General features: G+C 46.9%; 2 protein-coding genes and 1 long non-coding RNA gene across 3 annotated transcripts; all 3 read right to left on the bottom strand.

Moving 5' to 3' along the window:
• Positions 1-44: 44 nt before the first annotated feature.
• Positions 45-5,299, bottom strand: LOC142890990 (putative polypeptide N-acetylgalactosaminyltransferase 8). Its single transcript, XM_076030382.1, has 11 exons — positions 5,095-5,299; positions 4,041-4,287; positions 3,700-3,866; positions 3,022-3,205; positions 2,744-2,941; positions 1,964-2,078; positions 1,671-1,856; positions 1,438-1,575; positions 535-630; positions 278-445; positions 45-179 (listed from the first exon to the last, which is right to left on the bottom strand). The coding sequence occupies exons 1-11, from the start codon at positions 5,297-5,299 to the stop codon at positions 45-47; spliced, it is 1,839 nt and encodes a 612-aa protein (XP_075886497.1).
• A 1,309-nt stretch (positions 5,300-6,608) lies between these two features.
• Positions 6,609-9,051, bottom strand: rad51ap1 (RAD51 associated protein 1). Its single transcript, XM_076030062.1, has 9 exons — positions 8,784-9,051; positions 8,657-8,703; positions 8,348-8,489; positions 8,155-8,255; positions 7,974-8,063; positions 7,710-7,847; positions 7,447-7,632; positions 7,205-7,342; positions 6,609-7,070 (listed from the first exon to the last, which is right to left on the bottom strand). The coding sequence occupies exons 1-9, from the start codon at positions 8,798-8,800 to the stop codon at positions 6,943-6,945; spliced, it is 987 nt and encodes a 328-aa protein (XP_075886177.1). The 5' UTR covers positions 8,801-9,051; the 3' UTR covers positions 6,609-6,942.
• A 9,326-nt stretch (positions 9,052-18,377) lies between these two features.
• Positions 18,378-20,652, bottom strand: LOC142890791 (uncharacterized). Its single transcript, XR_012927122.1, has 3 exons — positions 20,512-20,652; positions 20,203-20,242; positions 18,378-19,636 (listed from the first exon to the last, which is right to left on the bottom strand). It is a non-coding gene; the product is annotated as an uncharacterized LOC142890791 (long non-coding RNA).
• Positions 20,653-20,696: the final 44 nt, after the last annotated feature.

Genomic DNA, 20,696 nt, shown 5'->3' with positions numbered 1-20,696 from the left:
CTTTGTTGCACTCTTTGGCGCAGTGCTTGCTGCCCGCCAGCCTCTCAGGCTCCTCTGATGACGTGCTGTATCTTCCAGGTCTGTCCGCTGCACTGCTGCACAACCAGGCTGACAGAGGCGTCCTGTCCCGTGACAACCTCCAAACATCTCTTTGTTCCTCTGTTCTGGATCGGCCCTTTCTGAGGACGAGGGATAACCAATAGTTACCTCGCAACCTTTCACTCCGAACTCAAAACCACACATTTTCGGTCGACTTTCCAAGCATTTTGCCCTCTACCAGCTTGAAATCCCACAGCATGTGGTACTTGTCCCTCTCCGCCGTCTTGCACTCGAACAGGCCCGGCTTGGCTCCGGAGCCGGGGTCCACCAAGCAGCGGTTGCTGTTGTACTTGTGAGATTTGATCCCGCCGACATGGAGCTCACCATTGGAACGATAGTAACAGCGCTGTGCCGGGAGGACGACGTTCAACCATGGTCAGAGCAACGTCCCGGCAAACCTCTGGGCAAGTCATGTACAAAACCACGTGCACATACCTGTGGTGAGTAAGCGTGACAGGGATACATAATGGGAGTGTTCCCAGGTTGCGATCCTTGGTCCAGGCACTGTTGAGGTTGCAGATCATTCACCAGCTGCAGGCAGACACACGTGTCATGTTTCTTTGGGGTTGGTAGCTCGTCAATACTTTCAAATCTCCATTTATGGTATGTATATACAGAGAGCTTCCATGCTAAATTTCTCTGTTTTTTTTTCAGTTGAATTGATAGCAGTCAGATAGGAACAAGTAATCAACTACGACGTGTAAAGTGTCTTTGAGGTGGTGTTGTAGTCCTCGAGATTGGTCTTGATCTCGTGACCACTATTGAAGGGTCTTGGTCTCTTGGTCTCAGTTTAGTCGGACTCTGGATTTTTGACCAAGACCGGTCAAGACTCGGCCAACACTGCAATGACATGATAACGGAAACTAATCCAGCTGCTGCCGTTTTATGTTCTGTTTGTGACACCCAGTGTGACACAGCCCCTTATTCCTAGTAAATGTATTTATTTTATTTTACGAAGCAAAGTTGTTTTGTTTTTTAAATGGTTCAAAATAGTTGGCAAAACAGCAAAATGTTAATGAAAATGATTAAAAGATGCCTTGCTGAAAAGAGATGTTGCTGTCGATTTAGGAGCAAACTTGAATTTAAAAAAAGATGCTGGTCATTTTTTTTTCTGTTTTGTTAAGCTTTTTCTTTGATGTATAATGTCTTGGTCTTGCCTCGATCTCGATACACTCTAGTCTTGATAATGTCTTGGTCTCGGTTGGTGCCGTCTTGACTACAACACTACTTTGAGGACTTCGAAAATGCACTCTATAAGTAAAATGTGTCATTATAGGCCAAAAATGTGTGAGGTCTCTTCACGATGTAAACGCAGCTTCCGTGATGTGATGCGCTGACCGTTCCATAAGCCAGCAGGTTCTCCCAAGGGTCCAGCATGGGGTAAACATTCTCCAGGTACCACTTGAAAGGTTTGCAGTTCAACCTCTCCCTCAGCTTCTTCCTCTCCGACACGTCCCCGATGTCGTGGCCATGATTCTGGTGGAGGGCAAAAGGCAGATTTTTTTTTCCCTCCCCAGTCAACGGGAGTGATGGCTCCACTCGTTGAGAGTGCCCCAGCGGCAGTGCCTCACCTTCAACGGGAGGTTCCAGGCGACATTGACGTTGCTTTTGTACTCATCCAGCCAGACTTCGGCCACCCTCAGCGCATTGCGTTCCACTGTGACACTCAGGTCTGGCAGGTACGGCTTCATGTATCGCTCAATGTGGGCGATCTTGGAGCAAGGTACGACTTCGATGCTTCCGCCACACAGCCACACCTTCCACACGCGGAGGCCCAGCAGCTTGAAAAATTGCCTTCTGACAGCTCAATTGGCTTACAATTAGCGCAGTGCTGCACAGCAATATGGCTATTGAGCATCCTTACCCGGATACCGAGCTCCACATTTTCACCACCATATATTTTCATCCCGCTGTCAAGGCTTCCGATCTCTCCAAAGAACTTGCGGTCGGCTACGAGGATACCCATGACGGAGGGACTCCTGTGGACAGAATTTAGAGCTCCCTTCTCAAGCTTTAAAGGTCCAGTGTGTAATATTTGGGTGGATTTATGATCTTTATATGGGTAAAAAAATGTAATAAAAGTGTATATTGTCGTACAATAAAAGTAATTTGGATATATATTTTCAAGGAAGTCCAGTGTGGACATTCCAGCCCTCTTGACAGCGCGTTCACTTATCAGAGCGACTGCTTGTGTCTTTAAATAAACCAACAAAGAAGAAGGTGGATGGGGTATCCAAGTTTGGGTGCGCAGGCCATAGTAGTTCATGGGCAAGCTCAGGAGGGGAAGAGAGTGAAAGACACTGCAATCTAAAATGTAACCACTTGATGTCGCTGTTTCTTCTTCAAAATCTCCAAATATTACATACTTTAATTTAAAGAAAGGATTGTAAAGACACAGCATTGCCAGCCCTGTGTCTACACAGCCATCTGCAAAACTCTGCTTCATGTGACCTCTGCCATGGCTGCGGGTTCAGTGCCCCATGTGACATCACAGAGGGCAGATTTTGCAGAACTGTGACTTTAAACTCTCACAAACACACTTCTGAAAAGTAGAAAAGTGGGCCTACGATGCAAAGGGATTTTCTGTGAATGTGTCTCCTTGCTCCCATGTCGTGTCCTCTCCGGTTGTCGCTGAGGAACTTACTTGGCGGGCAGTGAGTTGTCCTTGGCAGCGTACCACTCGGGTCTGAAGGACTCGTACATGCACCACATGGCCCAGTCAAAGGCGTTCGCCGCCGGGCTGTAGTTCACCACCTCCAGGTTGTCGAAGCGGACCTTGTCAAACACAGGCGTCAGTATCACGGTCCGCTCCTCTTTGATGCGAGCCAACAGAGGCTGTGCCCTGGACGGGAGGAGGGAGGGAGACGGTCAGCGTGCACGGAGCAGCTGTGGGAGCGTCACATGACCGCGTCGCCAACCCACCACTGTGTATGAACTTCAATGTGAGCGTCCAGGATGGCCACCACATCCCCCGTGGCAGCCCTCCACCCCGACAGCCTGGCCTGGGTGAGTCCCAGCTGCTCCGAGTGCCGCACTTTCTTCACCAGGCCCGCACGCTCCTGGTGGATGGAGGCCAAGTATGCATCCAGCGGCTCCATCAAATCCTCTGCAGACATTTTGGAGAATGCAGTCAAAGAACCGTTTAAGCCACTGGTTTTCAAGGTGGCCGCCAGGGGGCAGTAGGCAGGAGAAGATTTAAAAAAAAAAAAAAGGCAAATCAATTAATCAATAAATAATAGAATCTAATTAATAAAATAAATCTTTATTATCTTACCTGAAAAAACGCTGTTTTTCCAGAGCAAAAAGATAGAAAAAGAAATACAAGATAGAGACAGATTATCCCGAGAAAACGCGAGTAAAATATAATTGAATCAAATAGGCAGCATTGTTGAGTATTTGCAGAAACTCTTCACTTTAATTTCCTATAATGCCAGGTCTTAACTTGTACTAATCGTTATTGAGTTTGTCCCCCCCCCCCCCCCAAATTACACACCAACATTTTTTTTCCCGACAAGTTGGTGTTCAAGTCTAAATTCGGGAAATTCTCCACTAAGGAAATAACATGAGAGATTCGACAAAAGGGTGATGAGCCTCGTCCACCATGACTGCTGTGATCGTCCACCAGTATGATTTCCGCCAGCAGCTCAGCAGGCGTCTTGTCTATGATGCTGCGGACGGCCCTTTGAACGATGGAGAGAGCTTCGTCCAGGTAGATCAGCACCACGCTGACGGTCGGCAGCTTCTCTGGGTACTTCTTCTCTGCACACCTGTGCAGGAGAAGAATAACGCCAATTGGCTGAAGTTTGCATCAGCCAATGTAATGCAGCGTCACCGCCGGTGGCAATAGAAAACTGAGACTGCAATTATTGATCGAGGCAAAAGTGCACATCGTTGTGGCTCCCTGATCTGTTTGCCGCTCTGTGCAGGACGAGGATGCTCACCTACTGGGTCGGGTGTCGGGGATTTCTCTGTGGAGAGGCAGCCTGTTGCTGAGGAAGGCGTTGTAGCCGTACCTCTGGAAGAGACGCTCAGCCTCCTCCTGCTCCTCCTCCGTCAGCTTGCCGCCCCACTCCCTGAACAGGGGCGAGTTGGGGAAGAGTTTCCTCACCACCTTCCTGTCCTCCTTCCTCTCCAGCGTTGTCCTCGGAGGTGCAGGCTCCTCCTTTCCAAGTATGTTCACGACATCCACTGTGGAAGGAGATATTTGTCATCCTCATTTGAAACGTTTGCAGAGGACAGTTGGGGGATGACTGACCAAACAAGGGCTTCTCCCTCATGGTTAATCCAGCATTAATGATTAATAAATAACGCTGGACACTCAGTGGCGGATCTAGGGGGTGGCTGCTTAGGCTCAAGCCCTGGATGTTTTCTCAAGAGCCCCGGATCTCGCTTCTGAGCTGGTCTGAGTATAATGTGCAGTACTGGGATTCACCAGAGTGGCAGCATGCGCAGGAAAGCAGCCTCGACCACAGACGGAAATCAAATGAGGTTTTGTAATTTTCCCTAAAAAATTTAATTTGCAGAGTGTGTGGAAATTACAAGGATTGTTATTCACGTTATCATTGCCAAAACGTGGTTATTGAAGGGTGGACACCTCTTCAGTCAGTCAGCTGTTGAACAAACATGCAGCTTCTCCTTCAAGTATTGCTCGGCAGTTTGATTTGCTTCAGCCAAATTCAGCCAAAAGAGCCAAACCTAAAAATCTAAAAATGCTAGCTAACTCTATAAAAAAAAAATAAAAAAAAAATAATAAAAAAAAGACTTTCCCCCATTTCCCCCCACAAATCTAAATCTGCTACTTTTGTGTTCTCCCACAATCATGATCAGATTCAGAAACAATCAGAATCCAACATACGTCTTGCACCGCAGGCTGGCTTTATCTAAATCCTATGCCTTTTGCTAATTTTTTCTGACCGGATGTCAACCACAAGTAAAAAACAAAACTAAATAAATGCGTAAAATCACGCATCAAGCAGCCACATCTGTGTGACTCACGCAGCCTGTTGATGTCTGCCTCCACCTTTGCCATCTTCTTCTGCATCCTCTGCGCCGGCAAGAGTTCATTTTGGTTGGCATTCTGGAGCCTCTCAAAATAAAGGTGGACCTCCCTCTTGATGGAGCCCAGGGACAGCAGCACTATGACCATGATGAGCAGCAGCAGGTAGCCATTAATAGAGCTAATAGAGATTCTCATCTTCATGCCTTCTGTGCTTTACAGGTGCAATGAAAAGAAGTTTGTGTGTGTGTGTGTGTGTGTGTGTATATATATTTACAGCTTTCCACACCCTTTAAACACACATGCAGCCAATAAAGCAAACACCAGATTGGCCCTGTGTGTCATGCCCTCTCACATGCACTGTCTATTTTAATGTGGTGGTAAATGGACTGCACTTTCAGGCACTTTCGCAGTAACCCAAGGTGCTTGGGTTGGGCGATATGGACTAAAAATCATATCCTGTGATATTTAGGCTCAATATCAATATACAACAATATATATCATGATATTTTATTTTGCAAGTTGAGAGCAAATGTTCAGTCAAAATCAAAGCAGTTTTGAAACCGGTTTTTCAGTCAACAGGTACAAAATCAAATTAATAAAAAATAACAAATAGGTTTCTTCACCTGGTTCATGGGTAAATGCTCAGCTGTTCAAAAAACAATAACATTTAAACATAAATACTGTTTAAAAACAAACAAACAAACAAACAAAACAAATCAAAGCTCTGTAAGGTGCACATTTAAGTAAAAATAGCCTGTAAAGTAATCCAATCTTTTTCTGAAATAAATATATTTGTGAGAAAAGTACAATATCAATTTTTTTTTAAAGTTTGACAACTATAAATGGCTTATTAAAATCAAATTAAATATTTTCTTCTCCTTTCTAAGAAATCCGCAGATGCAAATAAGGAACATTATAAAAGAGCAAAATATGACAAACCCTAGCAAGGGCAGCACTTATATATAAAGAAATAACAAAATAAAGTGCTCAGATAATTTTTTTCAAGTTGTGGATGCCATGCGGCTGGGGCTTCTGCACCGTAGAATCCAAACCATCTACAAATTACTGAGCCACTGATTTTTCTTTTGCCAACCAACCGCATTCATTTTACGACTTGTGTCTGGAGGCGAATACATACTCACAGTTGGTTACTGCAAATACTGCTTGCAGAACAGAGGTGCAGATTTAAGAAATATCAACAAAATTGTCAATGGTCTGGTTTGCATGTACGGTAAAACTAGCCAAAGAATTAGCAAATGATCAGGGTGCCTCAGCCCGTGTACGGATGTGACTTTAATAGGAACAATAGAGGATCCAAGTTCCAGCACCGCCAGCGCAAGCTTGTTTCAAGGAGAGGTGGGTGCTTTCAACTCTGTGGAAAGTCGAACTCTCTTTGATACTGTTGGAATAATCAAGTGGCCGAATTTCACGTTTGGTTTGAGTTAATCCGATATTAAAGTCAACAACCGCACAAATATCTTAGCCATGCTGACGGAATCACAACAACACGTTGTGGGATACTCTCAAATTTTATTCTACAAATATTTACATAATATACATCATTGTGCACATTTAAAAGAAGACAAGAAAATGTGACAGCATGTCAAAATAAAAGCCATCACTATGTTGAGCTAATATAGACATGACTCCAAAGTAAATACAGCACGCCCAATAGATGTTCCATTTAAGAAAGGGTGGTGATCTGTTTGCGTGCCTGCGGCTGAAGGGACCTTGTGAAAATATCGGTTACCCCAGAGAGAGGATTTGATTTGCATTAAAATAAGGCATGCAAATCAAGCATGACTTTTCTCTTAAAGGACAGAAGCTGGCAGGCAATGGCTCCATCACTGACTTGCGACGCTTGGGTGAAGAGGTTTAACCCGGATCAGGCGGGACAGTCCAAGTCGGAGACCCTGACCCGGAGACTTGACAGCTGGAACCGTGGATGAGGTGGGACTCCGGCCAATTTGACCTGAAAAAGCATTGAAAAAAATAAATAAATAAAAATTCAAGAAACTAAAAACAGTGTTCAATTCACTGATGTCTCTAAACAAGAAGACTTTTTAAAAAAAATTTATTGGTTGATGCCATTGAGAGGCTACGGACCTGGTGGAGTCCACTTGGGCACCCTGCCAGCTGCCGGGCTCAGGGAGGACGCTGGTCTGGGTGTGGAGACAACGGAGGACAGGGCGGGTCTTTTCGGTGCAAGTTTGGCTGTTGGGGGACTTCTCACAGGTGTGGAAGCTGCTGGCAGATAAAGACGCTCTCCTTCATACCAAAATAAACCACAACCACGTAAAAAAAAAAAGAGAAAAAAAAGAAATCTGATTTCAACTTGAACAACAAACCTGCTGGCTGTGATTTTGACTTTGATGCTTTTGGAGCTGGTTTGTCCTTTTTGGAGACAGGAGTGTGTTTAGCTTTCACGTTCTTGGTTGCTTTCCCCTTTTTTTCTTTTTTGCTGGCTTTTGTCACTTTGAATTCTTCGTCCTCACTCTCAGGTGCTTCACTGTAATCATCGTCACTCTCTGAATCTTGAGAGAAAGAGAAATAAATTATGCCTTACACTTTCCACAACAGTTGCAAGATATCTGGACAGAGGAATGTCAACCTGGTGTCAGTTTGGGCTTGTAGTCGTCATCGTCATCTGTGGGTAATTTCCTCTGTGTCTTTTCCTTCTCTGTATCCTGTGTAGCTTTTGCTGAAGCCTTTCTTTCTCTGTCCTTTTCTGACCAAATTGTATCTAGGCCTGCAGGAAATACATTGATCAGCGGCACAAAGCTTTCTGTACATTTTCTGGACAAGACCGATGGCGTTAAGTGAAAAATGTGCATAAAAAGGTGGGCTGCGAGAATCAAAAACAGGAAACATTTACCTAGTTTCACACCATCCACGCTGCAGTTTGACAAGTTCAGAGACGCTGGATCTGTGTTTTCATCCACCACAACTCGAGCCTGTGCAACTCCTGGATATGTATATATGTGGAAATGTAAACACGCTAATTTCAACAAACTGTAAAAATGAATTGAAGGACAAGTTGCACATCCAATAAACACCTTGAGAAGCGTGCTCCTTTGGCCTTGCTTCAGTGTTCAGCAGTGACAGCACAATGGCTGCTTCCAGGTCTCTCCCGTGCAGCCTCTCATCCAGTGGTACTCTGTCAGACACATTTCATGTGAAGTTATCAACAGTATTTCCACCATCGTGTTCCTTGCATGCCCGGTTGCGTCACTTTGTTCTGTTCACTACCTGCTCTTCTGGTTCACTTGGGAATACAAACTGGACTCATCATGACTGGAGGAGCTGTGTGATGATTTCTTGTGCTCCTGTTTGTTCTTTTCCTCCCGAGCTTTCTTGCTCGGTGGTGCCTTGACAAAGGCAAAATCATCCTCTGTCACGGCACAGGTGGAGAGTGTAAGAAAAGAACATCATATGATACTCGAAGTTCACTCAAACATACTTTATGATCTCAGTATGTTTACATCAAGACTCAGTCTCTAAAAAAAACCCCGCAAAACCAGGACATTGTCGAGTTGTGCCAGAGGAACGTTGTCTCACCATCATCTACGTCCTTGGCTTCGCAGTAATCTACCGCCTTTGTTTTCCTGTCGGTACAGAACAAAGCGTTGAGATTCGGCCGGTGAAGACATTGTGAAAGAAAGCGGAGACCAGAGCTGGTGATTACCTCGATGGCCGATCCATTCCGTGTATGTGATGAAGCCTTCAGGTCTAATGTTAAGTTACCTAGCTGTGTTACAAGTAGATTAACGTTTTCTATGCGGAATTAGCTCTACTTCCTTTCTCGCAATGCATTCCAAAACGCTAACAACAGTAAATAAGATACGAAATGTGAGCTAATAATCCAATTTACAAATCATTTTCTAAAAGCCAACAGAGCCCGTTCGTGTATTCAAGGAGCCCGCCCGAATGGCTCTCTTGTGACGTTTTGTTCTGACGAAAACAGGAAGTTCATTTCTTCCCCCTCTCTGGTAGGGTAGACCAAGCTCAACCACGGCTCATTGCTGCCGCCTGGTGGTGGTGTCTGGATACGGGCGGGGAACACAGGTAAGGTGTTTTTTCCCCCCCGCATTTCGTTCTAAAACAAAATAACAATTTATACCTAAAATGCGATTACGATGTCTCGCTTGAACTTGAACTTAACTTAATGTTCAACTTGTGATATCTGTTAATACAAGGGCTCCTTTACTCGCTGGAGTGGGAACGGTTAAACGGACGTCGCATTACAAATCGTGGTCAGTAACTCGCGTGCGCTTTTTGAAAGCACGTCATTCTATTTTCTCACTGTACTGTGAGCTATTTATCGGTAGAATGAGACATCCGTCTTCTGTTTGTAGAGCAGGCCCAGAGTTTTCAATCAAACTTTGGCCAACTTCAATAATAACTTTAATATGTGGGTAATTGATTGGCCACGTTCTCCAACTGGGCACACTGGGGAGCACACCGAGTACAAATGAACGTGGTCGACCAATGTAAACACGCGCTTGCATCTGTAAAACCAACTGTGTGTAGTGTTAATCTATGGCACATTCACCAGTTAAGCTGCCAGCATTAAGATATTTGTCAAATAAGGGTGTTCCTCTTGTCTGTCCAGCTGTTATCTTTGGATATCTTCTCTGAGCAACACTCAGAAGCACTTATTTATTTTCCAAACCCAATTTGCTCGAGTGGACATGTGGGTGTGTCTGAGGTGTAAAACAAATGTTAAAAAAAAATAATAATCAGCAAGCTTTTAAACTGTCAAGGATGTCATTGCAGAGTTTGTAGACCGTGGAGATGATTGCAGTGGCTTTAACTAGCATTTCAACGTAGCCCTTGAATATTATTCACCAGGATTTTAAATGGAACTTCCCGATTAAACAAAGAAAAAAAAATAATAAGTGAGGGTATCTCTTGGCAGATGATGCCGCTGACGCCGACTCTCTTCGTCAGCCAGGAGTCCAGCAGATGGCAGTAGGAGTCCGGCTACTTCAGAGTCTGGTGACAGAGGTACAGGCTCTCTGTTGCTCTTGATTGACATGTACATGACATGTTCTCTGCCGCACACTCGCCCACTCTCAGGGCGGAGGCAATCACGGCCCTGTCTGAAGTGCGCCAAAAGGGGAAAATGCTCCGCTTTCACTGGTCGTTTGAGAGGGCAGCGGCCGTCCCCAAGGTTGTCATTTTCTGCTCTGCGAGTGGGTGGCTGTCGGCTGCGGTTTGTCACACAGCGCAGACCTGGACTAGACGCTGAGTGGTGCGATGGCCCATGTCTTGGGGCCCAGACAAGAGAGGAAGACGTGCAGCCGTGGGGGCCAAAGGGCCCTGTGGTCACACATTCCTCCACTCCCCCAGCGCTGCCTACAGCCACGACTAAAATATCAAATCCAGTCATGCAAACAGTGCGGTCACAACATCAAGCGGCCAATCGTGCATGGAAATGTTTTCATCGTCTCCCAGACGTTGTGTTACAACAGCTGTGGGGGACGCAGGTAATTTTATTTAAATTATTTTTTTTCAAAACAACCCTTAAAGTAGCTCCTGAACTTCTTGTACATCTCCCGCCATGCTATATATTCCCCTCTGCGTTTTTCATGTAATAGAGAAACGGAACCAGATCTGCCGCACTGCCTGCCCCCACTCCTGAGTGCTATGCTCCAAAACAAATGCACGTGACTGCGAGCTGAGAACAGAAGGAAATTTATGCACTTGACCGAAGTTAGAGCAGAAATTACAGCTCTGCACAAACGCAGACGGCACAAACACTCAAAGGTTAAAAATATTTACTCATTTGCACGTGTCTTAAGATTTATATGTTTTCCACACGATTCTCCCTATGTGCCTTCAAGGCTTGCGTAAGGAAGCTATATGGAGACTTTATTTCCTCCCTGGTGTGTGGACGCCTCATTTGCATCTGCCTGTCTCGGGCCCGTGCTTGAATCGTGATCTGATCCACTCTTCTTCTACGATCGATCGACGCTGATCAAAAAGCAGGTGCGTACGATGCAGCGGCGTCTTAAGGTCAAAGGGCACCTTGCAGACGTTCTAAATGTTGACGTCAGCGTCGGGCCAAAGTCCCTCTGAGCCGCTGCAACACATTCGTTCTTTAACAGGCAGACGTCTTTGCCGTGTCTTTCCTGCAGACCTACATCTTTATCTTTTTTGCTTTCGTGGACTCGGTGAAAGGGGGCCGACACGGTGGTTAGCGCTGCCGCCTCACAGCAAGAAGGTCGTAGGTTCAAATCCGGGCCTGGGGCCTTTCTGTGTGGAGTTTGCATGTTCTCTCTGTGTCCGCGTGGGTTCTCTGCGGGTTCTCCGCCTTCTTCCCACAGTCCAAAAACATGCATGTGAGGTGAATCGGAAACGCTAAGTTGTCCGTAGGTGTGTATGTGAGTGCGAATGGTTGGTTGTCTCCTATGTGGCCCTGCGATGAATGACGACTTGTCCAGGGTGTCACCCTGCCTTCGCCCTGTGACAGCTGGGAGAGGCTCCACCAGACCTGACCTTGGGAAGAAGCAGGTATTGAAGATGGATGGATGGATGGACTTGGTGAGACGAAGCCGCCCCGGCAGCGACCGTCGCCCGCCAGAGTTCCTTCATCCACCGGATCTGTGAGTGTGGGCCGCGTCGCTTGCAGTCGAGCCGGCCGACTGTTAAGCTGGGTCCGCCGGCCCAGTCGGCAGCCATGAGGTCATCGGCCGTCTTCACCGAGCGCCTCAGTTGGATGTGGTCAGGAGGCCTCCTCGACCACTGATGTGAATGCCATCATTATGCTCCGACTGGTAATTTGTGTGGCTCGCTCTCTCTCTCTCTCTCCCTCTCTGTCCTTGTATGGTTGTTCCGCAGGCGGCGACTGCGACTGTTGTTGTTGTTTACATTCTGCGCAAAAGGAAAGTTTCAAGACCCTCTCGGCGGCAGTGTGCACGGAGCAGAGGATCGCCGAGCGCCCGGGAAAGCGGCCAGTGTGCCGTGGAAACCTGAGCCGCTCTGCTCCGACTGCCCCCACCCCAACCCCTCACTCCCTGTCCACTGCACTTTCAGCCCGATGGGGACAAAACGCTCTGTCATTGAGAGAAATGCGGCCTCCCTGCCCGGGGGCGCAGCCGCGCTTATTTGCAAGCCTCGAGCTAAATATGTGCAAGTGTCGTCGGATATCCGGCTGTTGCAGAGTCACCGCGGCGCTTGTTGTCGTAACCTAGAAATGGCCCTGCAGGCAGGCCAGCGGCACCCACAGCACGGCCGCAGCGGCCGCGGGCGAAACCAGAGTGGGCAGACAGATCTGTCGGCCGGTGGCTTCCGGAGTTTGTTTTCAACAACCCCAACCCCCCCCTGAAATGCATGCTTTTCGCTTTTTATTTTCCTTTTTTTTTCTGTAATTTCTTTTTGGGGAGTACACATGTGGCAGACGCAACGCTAATTGCAAGGATGCGAGGATGAGAGACCGGAGAGGAACAATTACAAAAGAGATTTTTTTTTTTTTTTTCCCGGAAGTGAGGAAGTGCAGGCTCCTGGGTGCACGAACTGAGGCCGAGAAGTGCGTTCGTGGAAGAGGAAGTGCTGTCTGCTAAAAGCTGAGGCTTTGCTGGACTTTTTCATGTTTTGTAAGGGGACGAAAACTGCATGAGTGCCATTTGTGATGTCACAACGGGCTCTCACATCTGATTTTCAGAATAAGCTAAAAGTCGTACGAAGAATGAACTTTTTCCGTATCAGGCCATTATTATTTGAAAACGCTGGTAAAGTGAAATTTAAGGACCTTTTAACGGGACCTTGAGGATGTCGAGGTGCATTTTGGGTAATATACAGATCATATCGCGTCACAAAACCTCTTTTGTGCACCTGCTTTGTGTTAGATCGGCGAAAAGTCCAAGAGCGCTCTCTTTGACCCTCTGGTGACCTTTTCATATTTATCAGTGAACCCTGTCGGTGACCTGACCCCAGTTTGGTAATTGCCCGTCTGGAGCAAAACAGCAAAACATTCCCGTACGCTGACTCATCCTGAACAGATTAGTGCCCTCTTTCTTTTCTTTTTTAATTTATTTGACAGCGTCAGGATGAAGAATCTGCTAAACTATTGAATGCCTTGAGGAGACAGCAGGCGGAGATCCTGGTTTGCTCACCATGGACGCAGAGAGAGAGAATAAGTTGGCTTTTTATAGTTCTAACCTTTTGTGAGAGGCTTTAATCAAATAAAAGGATGCCCTGACAGACACTACCTGCAATGCGGTTGCTGTGCACAGTTCAAACAATGCTTGGCTGAGCATCTGTGTGGTTCCATTGGTGTGGTTCCAAAAAACGAGTCAAAGTCAAATGCTGTGAGACATTCTGCAGAAGACTCCTAATCCAATAACTTCCCACATGTTTTATTCAAAGTGAAGTGACATTGATTCTGGCCGCTGCTGCAATGCAGTCCGTGACTCTTCCCTTCGGCAGCCGCTTGGGATGTCTTGACGTCTGTTTGACGCCAGAGGGCGACGTCCACATGTAACTCTGGAGCGCTACTCAGTCTCCAGGGCAAGTCTGTGTCCAACTTTGAGCAGTTTGACGCCGTTCAGCACCAAGTTCACTTTTCTTTTCTTTTCTTTTCTTAAAAACTTTCCACCTTGCAGCTCGTTTTGATTGACATATTTTTAATTGGTGCACTTTTGTATAAGTGCAATTAAAGTAAAAAGGACACAGTGAGTCAATACAAAATATAACTCGACGGGGAAACATATCGATCCTCTGATTACACAAGCTGTTGGGCTACAATCCAATATTGTACGTGAATGCTATTTTACATCCGTCTTGCCGTCGGCTGCCTGGAAAATTCCACCACCTCACGAATAAAAGGATGCAAGGCTCCAGGAGGTTGTCGCTGCATGTTGTAAATAATGTCAAATAATTTGCTGAAAGTACACACAAGGTGGCGCTGGAGGCCTTTCCTGGCGGACATGGGGGGGGGGGGGGGGGGGGGGGGAGTTCCGCTAAACGCTGCGGTTCATAGCAGCTAGCAAACTAGCATCGTGCAGCAAGGGATTGGATTGGTCCAACTCTGGTGGTTTTGCCTCCCGTCCTCCCCTCTCCCAAATGCCCTCTGCGGGCTCTCCACCACACGGATGCTCCAGATAAATCCAGAGGATTTAGAAAGAGGTTTTGGTCAGGCGTGCCCGCTTGCTGTCCACCGCTCTCCTTCAGGGGATGATGGGTCAAATGCGCAGAACAAATTTCCCATCCTGTGACAATCGCTGGGACGCGCCGATTCTTCTCAGTGGTCACTCGAGGTACTGCAGCAAAAAAAAAAAAAAAAAAAAAAAGTCCTGCGGCCGCAATAAAAAAAAATAAAAGCCTTGAAAACAGCTGACAGGGCGACTGTGACCTAAAACGTGATTAATAGCAAATCTTTCTAATGTAGATTTTTCACCTATGGTCTTCTAGTCGTTTAAAAAAGAGAGAGAAAAGAGCCAGAAAATCACTCGAAAAGAGTTTATTCCCAGAGTGACATCATGACGGCATACGTGCTGCTGTGTCTCAGCTCGTTCTGATTGGCTGCGTCCTGACGTGTCTGTAAGTGACGTTCTCCAGCCAAATAGCTCATGTGAGTTACAGAGGCATGATAGGAAGTGATGCTACTGTGCATGCTCTACGGGCCCATTAAGGCGGAAGTCAAAAACGTTTTCGGCATCTGCGCTGGGCGAGCAACTGCATTGAAATGAGTGGGCCGCCATGTTGGACTCTGGGGGTGTGGACGTGCCAGGTTACTGCCAGGCCTGCAGATTTAGAAGCGTTTCGGTGTAGATCTTGCGACCTGCCTCCTGATTCTTTTGGATCGGCCCCTCGGCGGGCGCACGCGCCGCTCCCCTTCCAGGACAACCGGCGGCCCAGAACCTTTGATCGGCTCCACGAGAGGCGGGGGGACGGTTTGGGTTTCATCCGCCTTGGGGGCCGTGACAAAAATAAATGATCTAATCTTTGTTGTGCTGGCTGAGCGACAGCGGCTCCGTCCAGGATGACTCACTCCCTCTCTCACTCCCTCTCAGCGGTGGGCCATTCCTGGCACTCCGATCTTCCCATCGGCCCAAATTGCCTCGACGCACCTTTACGGCCGGCCTTCGCCCGTCGCCGCCGCACACTGAGGTGGTCGCATCGGCGGCGCCCGGCGGCGCTCTTCACATCCCCGTAGGGGGGTGAGAACTCGCTAAGCGGCGAACGAATGTGTCGAGAGGATTCCTGGCATTCCCCCGGCCGGTTCCGGTGGCCTGGCCCGGGTGTTGGGTTCCTGGGAGAGAGGGAAGAGGAGCCAAGGAAGGGATCGGCTGCCGACTCAGCAGCTGACGCTCTTCTGATCTCCATCTCCTTCCTGCAGCCATAAACCAAAGCGGCTGACTTTCGAGCGTGGCAGCCACGTAAACAGAGCTTCCTTCCTGCTCTCACGGACGGATGGAACTGTCAGGGGGTTCTTTAATTTTTCTGTCTCTCTTTCTCCTCGGAGGGGAAAATGTTGGAGCTTGGACCTGAGTTTCCTCTAAAGCGTCTGTCATTTGTGATATTAATGACAAAGAAGCGAGGTCAGCTCGTCGATGTTGCATTGCAGCTGGTTCGGGGGGTTACTCGTAATTTTGACGCGGTTTCCACAACCAGTCAGCTTTTGTCCAGGATTGACAAGGAGGTGAGAGGTACATGAGAGGGTGAACACCACAGAAGAAGACGCTTTCACGGGCTCTTCCTGCTCTCAACAGCTGTTTTCTGAAGAGTATTGTCGAAATGCTCCTCAAAGCAAGCTGAGGTCAAAGCTCTAAATCTTCTTCTTGGGGTTTGAGTGAAACGAGAAATGGACGCACGCAGCCAAACTTTTTTTGTGTCATTTTCTTACACACACTTGTATTTTACACACAGTGGGCAACACTGCCGATGGCGTCGACATCACAGTGCCGACAGCTCAACACACTCGGCTCATGGAGCAGTTTGATGGCCGTTTTCACCTCCTTCAGCTCTCCGGGGACAAAATGTGATTACTGGCTCGAAATGAGGATCGATTGGAGGCCCTTCCTCCTGTTTATGGAGGTTGGGTCCTGCGGCGGTCGCTCTCAGTTTTTGCTTAACAAAGTTTGTGTACTGGATGAATTTTTTTTTTCCAGCTCCAAACTTTTGTGTTCTGATTGAAGGTTTTTCGGGGGCTCGTAACTTTTCGAAGTTGCTTTTTCTTTCTTTTTTTTTAGTAAGTCATCCCTCATCTGATTGTTGCTGAAATTCAGCAAATACCATCACTTTTTTAGAACTGCTCAAATTTATTGGCCAGCTATCTTAAATCTATCCAAAGATGGTGCCACTATTTATAGTCCATTAGATGGATAATAACAACATTCTGACCCAGCAGAACTCCAGGCAGGGCAGCTCTTCACTCTGCTTTAATGGCCTCCAGTGTATCTCCAGGACATTGGGCAATAAATAAGTATAAAATTCATTAATTAAAAAAAAATAGCTGCATCATTGTTTGGCGCTTCTAATCAGCGTAAAAGTCACACCGGCCTCGCCGCATTTCCCCTTAGTCACCGCTCACTCGCCCGATATAGCAGCACACATCCGTCCCTGCAAAGTGCACAAGCGTTACCCTTGAAAAGATATTTTTACCGGGACCACTTACCCCTTGACAGGCCGCTCTTTGTCTTGCCGGTGCAGCCACAAGGCAATAATAAGATAACAGGTTTCCTGCCATATTTTTGGGTCCCTCCTGTGCTCTGGCGTTATGGCGTGTCAGTTTTTGGGTCCCTGCGGATTCGTTGCCTGCCGTCTCCCTTGTCGTGCCGTGATTGTGGAGGTATAGAGCAAAAGTCCACACAGGTTATTTATTTATTTCTTTTAGAATTTGCCTGCTGAATTATGCATAGCCGCATCAGCAAAAAATATGGGCCTTGCTCTCCTTTGCTAGTGTTTTACATAATGCTGTTGGTAAAAAAAAAATTATAATGTCAAGTCAAAATGCACAAGATGATTACTTGTATAGTAAGTGAACTGGGGTTGGTGTGTTAAGCTCAACTTGGTTGGACGCACCGGTGTGATGAGTGATGATACAGAAGCCACAATATAAAGGCAGGTATTGGCAGTATTGACAAGCAAGTCAATTTTTATCTGGAACTTTTAGTTCTAAATAAAGTTCTAAATAACTGAAAGTTTCCTGTGGCCTGTGGCTCTCTCTGTCTCCACGTTTCAACTCAATGTTCCAGTGCAAATATCTACAGTGCTATGTTGTAGCCACCAATTATTGTTTTTTGTCTTTATTGCATTATTTATCAATTTAATCAAGTCCGAAAGTTGCATCCTTTCATCTCTGCATTCATACCAAAGCGCAAAGGCTGCTGTGACATGTGACAGACTTGCAGCTTCGCACTTTCCAAGAAGTTGATTTTCTGTTGTTGCATGTCTGCACCAGAGGGGGCACAGGTTCCCAGATGTTTCACAGTTGCAATAGTTCATTTCGCATTGGAGGGAGATGCTCTGTATTTGTAACCACGGTCATGGTGGAGTTTCAGTGTTGCTTGGACAACGGAATTTGTTTTTTCGCTCGTTGAGGTGCGTGACTTCATTCCTACTTTTACCATCGAGCCAGGAGAGATTTCCTCTCTGTGACGTCACCCCTGGAGGAATCCCTTCGTCTTCCCCAGCTGTTGTCCCGGTCTCATCTTTTGAGCGCCGCGCTAATGCAGCCGTAATTGAAAGAGCTTTGCCGCCCCCTGTATCCGGTTACTTGCACTTCGCTAATATGCACAAAAGTCGTTTGCGCGGCTATCCCCGCTAGTCCATTGTCTGACTGAACAGACTCTGCAATAGCGACAAAGACAGCTGCCCTGATCAAAGCAAAGTGCAGACACTTTTTACTCGACGAGTTTCTGCTCGAGTGTTTTTTTTATTTTTTATGGCTGCGTGCAGCAAAGTCAATCTGCCGTGGTATGTGGGCCAAGTTTCCGCATTTGTGCATTTGCTTGTTATGTGACTGGTGCTCAGTTTATGTAGTTTGCACTCCCCTTGTTCCAGTTGGGGGGGCTGCAGCAATTATTTAAGGAACTAGTTGCGAAATCAAAAAAAATACATATTTGGACTTTGGGTTAGGGTTAGCGAGAAGTTAAACTCTAAGTGTCAGGGTCGTCATTTGGGTGCTACTTTTAATTACTTTAAATACTTTGAATATTGGACCTGTCGTCATGGTCCAGAGGAGCAGCCTTGTATCATTAATCAATGCAAACATTTAAAGTAAGCCCTCTGTTTATGACCTCCTGCAAAAATGCTGTTTTTTGTTTTTTTTTTAGATTTCTGCTAATGTTACTGCTTTTCTGGCCCCTGCATGTGTGTGGATGTGTGCAAAGTGAAGAACGGAAAGTGGAGTCAACACTTGACCTGGTTTCACAAGCTTTGAATCAATCCCCTTTGTGACATCACAAAAGGCTAATTTCGACCACCGCTGGCTGCTGTTGCACTTAAAGCACTTGAAGTGATAGACTTTTCTCCATTCACCGTCGGGCTGCAGACAATTTTGATTTTATACAGCGTTGTTCTAAAAATAGCACAGTGACATCATGCCATGGTTAAAGGATCGATGAAAACGTGAAACAACTAAAAGCAAAATTATTTTTCCCTGACTCGAAGTGTTTGAAATTTCAAGAGTTTGGCACGTACGGCCCCCAGTCACCTCAAATTAATATGCAACACAGGCACGTACATATTTCTGAATTAGTGGCTTCATATAGCAGAATTTATTCCAGATGGCTGTTCCCCGGTGACCTTTCTTGTTGCGTCTTTTTGAAAGGTTTCCCCCCCAAGAACAGCAGCCTCGGCATTCTGCCACCGCGTCGGTATTAACTGAATTAATCTCCCGCCTCCGCTGCTGTCTCGTTAAATGGCCACTCTGCACTGATCCATCGATAACCGGCTGCTTTTGTCTATTCAGGCTGCCGGCTGCCTCCGACTGCATTGCCACGCGCTTACGCAGCAGATCAGGAGGCCGTCTAGTTAATTAGCTGCACGGGGCGCTTCGCTCTGCGACGTGCGGGAATAACTTTTCAAATCCAACGGTAAATTTTTTTGATCCTCGTTTGGGAATCCTCTCCTGTGATCACGCAACAAAAAAGCCGGCGTTATGTTAAAATTCTCAGTTCAACGCTTCACTGGGGGTCAAATAGGATGAGCTAAATATGCTGACTAACAATTTGTTGCTCCTGAATATCTCCACCAAGCTCGTGACTAACAACCATCAGCCCAAACACTCGGCCTCTCCCGTCACGTTTGTGTCCTTTCCACCTCTTTCACAATGCGGGACATTTCAAATGTTGTCCTTCCCGTCTCGTCCGCCGAGGCTCGTCTTTCCGCTGATGTTTGTCCTCTCCGGTTGCCAGCGTGAGGAGCCGGGCCGCAGCACCTCGGGGCCCCCTGCTTCTGGTGCCGTGTGACGCACTCGGAATTCCCCCAAGTCTTCATCTCCGAGGCCGACAGCGCGGGGAGGCAGAAGGCGTGTAAAAGGAGGGCAAGCCCGGTGCAGTCTGGGCTCAGGATTGGATGCTGTTTGTCAAGCTGCATGAACACAAAAGCAAAAAAAAAAAAAAACTGCATGGGGAGGAAACACACGGCCGGAATTTTAAAAGGGAAAGTTCCATCTAGAAGTTAAGCACCCGTATGACCACTGGCTGCAGCGCCTGACCAACTATTTTATATTTATAGCCCTCTGCTTAATGTAACTTCAGAACCACGCCGCGCATTCGATTCACGCGAAGGGGGAATTAATCCGAGATGCAGCGTGTGCCGCTCGGAATAATAATAATGCGCAACATGAGCGGGCAAAATGTTTTGCTTATGTAAACTTCCTGGACAAACAGAGAAGCGAGTGACAGACGGGATTCGCTGTTTGCCGTCCTGCTGCTTGTGACTCTTTTTACACCTTCCCTCTAAATAAGGTCGCAGGACGCCACGACACATGACCGCCGTCCCGATTTGGGTCCCGGACACTGTATCCATCCGTCCATCTCACCTTCTATCCATCCCGTGATTGCTCAACGGGAATGAAAGTCTGGCACGCACGCACACACACACACACACACACACACACACACACACACACCCACACACCCACACACACACACCTCTGAGGACTCCCATGTGCTGCATCAGGTCAGCGAGTATCTGCCAGAGGAAGACTCCAAAAATGGGTTACGCATCTTCAGAATAAAAGCTGCTCCAATCACAACTTTTCTTTGGCTTAACAGAGTGTCTCTCTACAGTTTACATGTATTTTGTGATAGGGAAATTAAATAAGGCACACAATATCATCTTATTTGCAAATAATTTTAAACTTTTAGCAATCATTATTGGTGTTGTTTTATTTAAAGTGTGTCCTTGAAATATCAATGTTGACATTGGAATCTGACATTGACACACAGCACGTATCCCACCTGGCCCGCGGCTCCGCCTGCAGAATGGGAGCGCCCAGCTGCGACTTTGACAGAGGAGAACGGATGGGAACGCTTGAAGGGAGGCCGTAAACGGAGTGCCAACAAGAACTGCCGTTTTCTTCTGAGCGATTCACCCACGTTTTGCAGCTGCCACACAGGTGACTGGACTGATAAACGGGGATCAG

Source organism: Nelusetta ayraudi, unplaced genomic scaffold (genome assembly GCF_046127955.1).
Source record: "Nelusetta ayraudi isolate G7.1 ecotype Tasmania unplaced genomic scaffold, CSIRO-AGI_Nayr_v1 ptg000027l, whole genome shotgun sequence".
NCBI lineage: Eukaryota > Metazoa > Chordata > Actinopteri > Tetraodontiformes > Monacanthidae > Nelusetta > Nelusetta ayraudi.
This window is presented reverse-complemented; position numbering and strand designations above follow the sequence as displayed.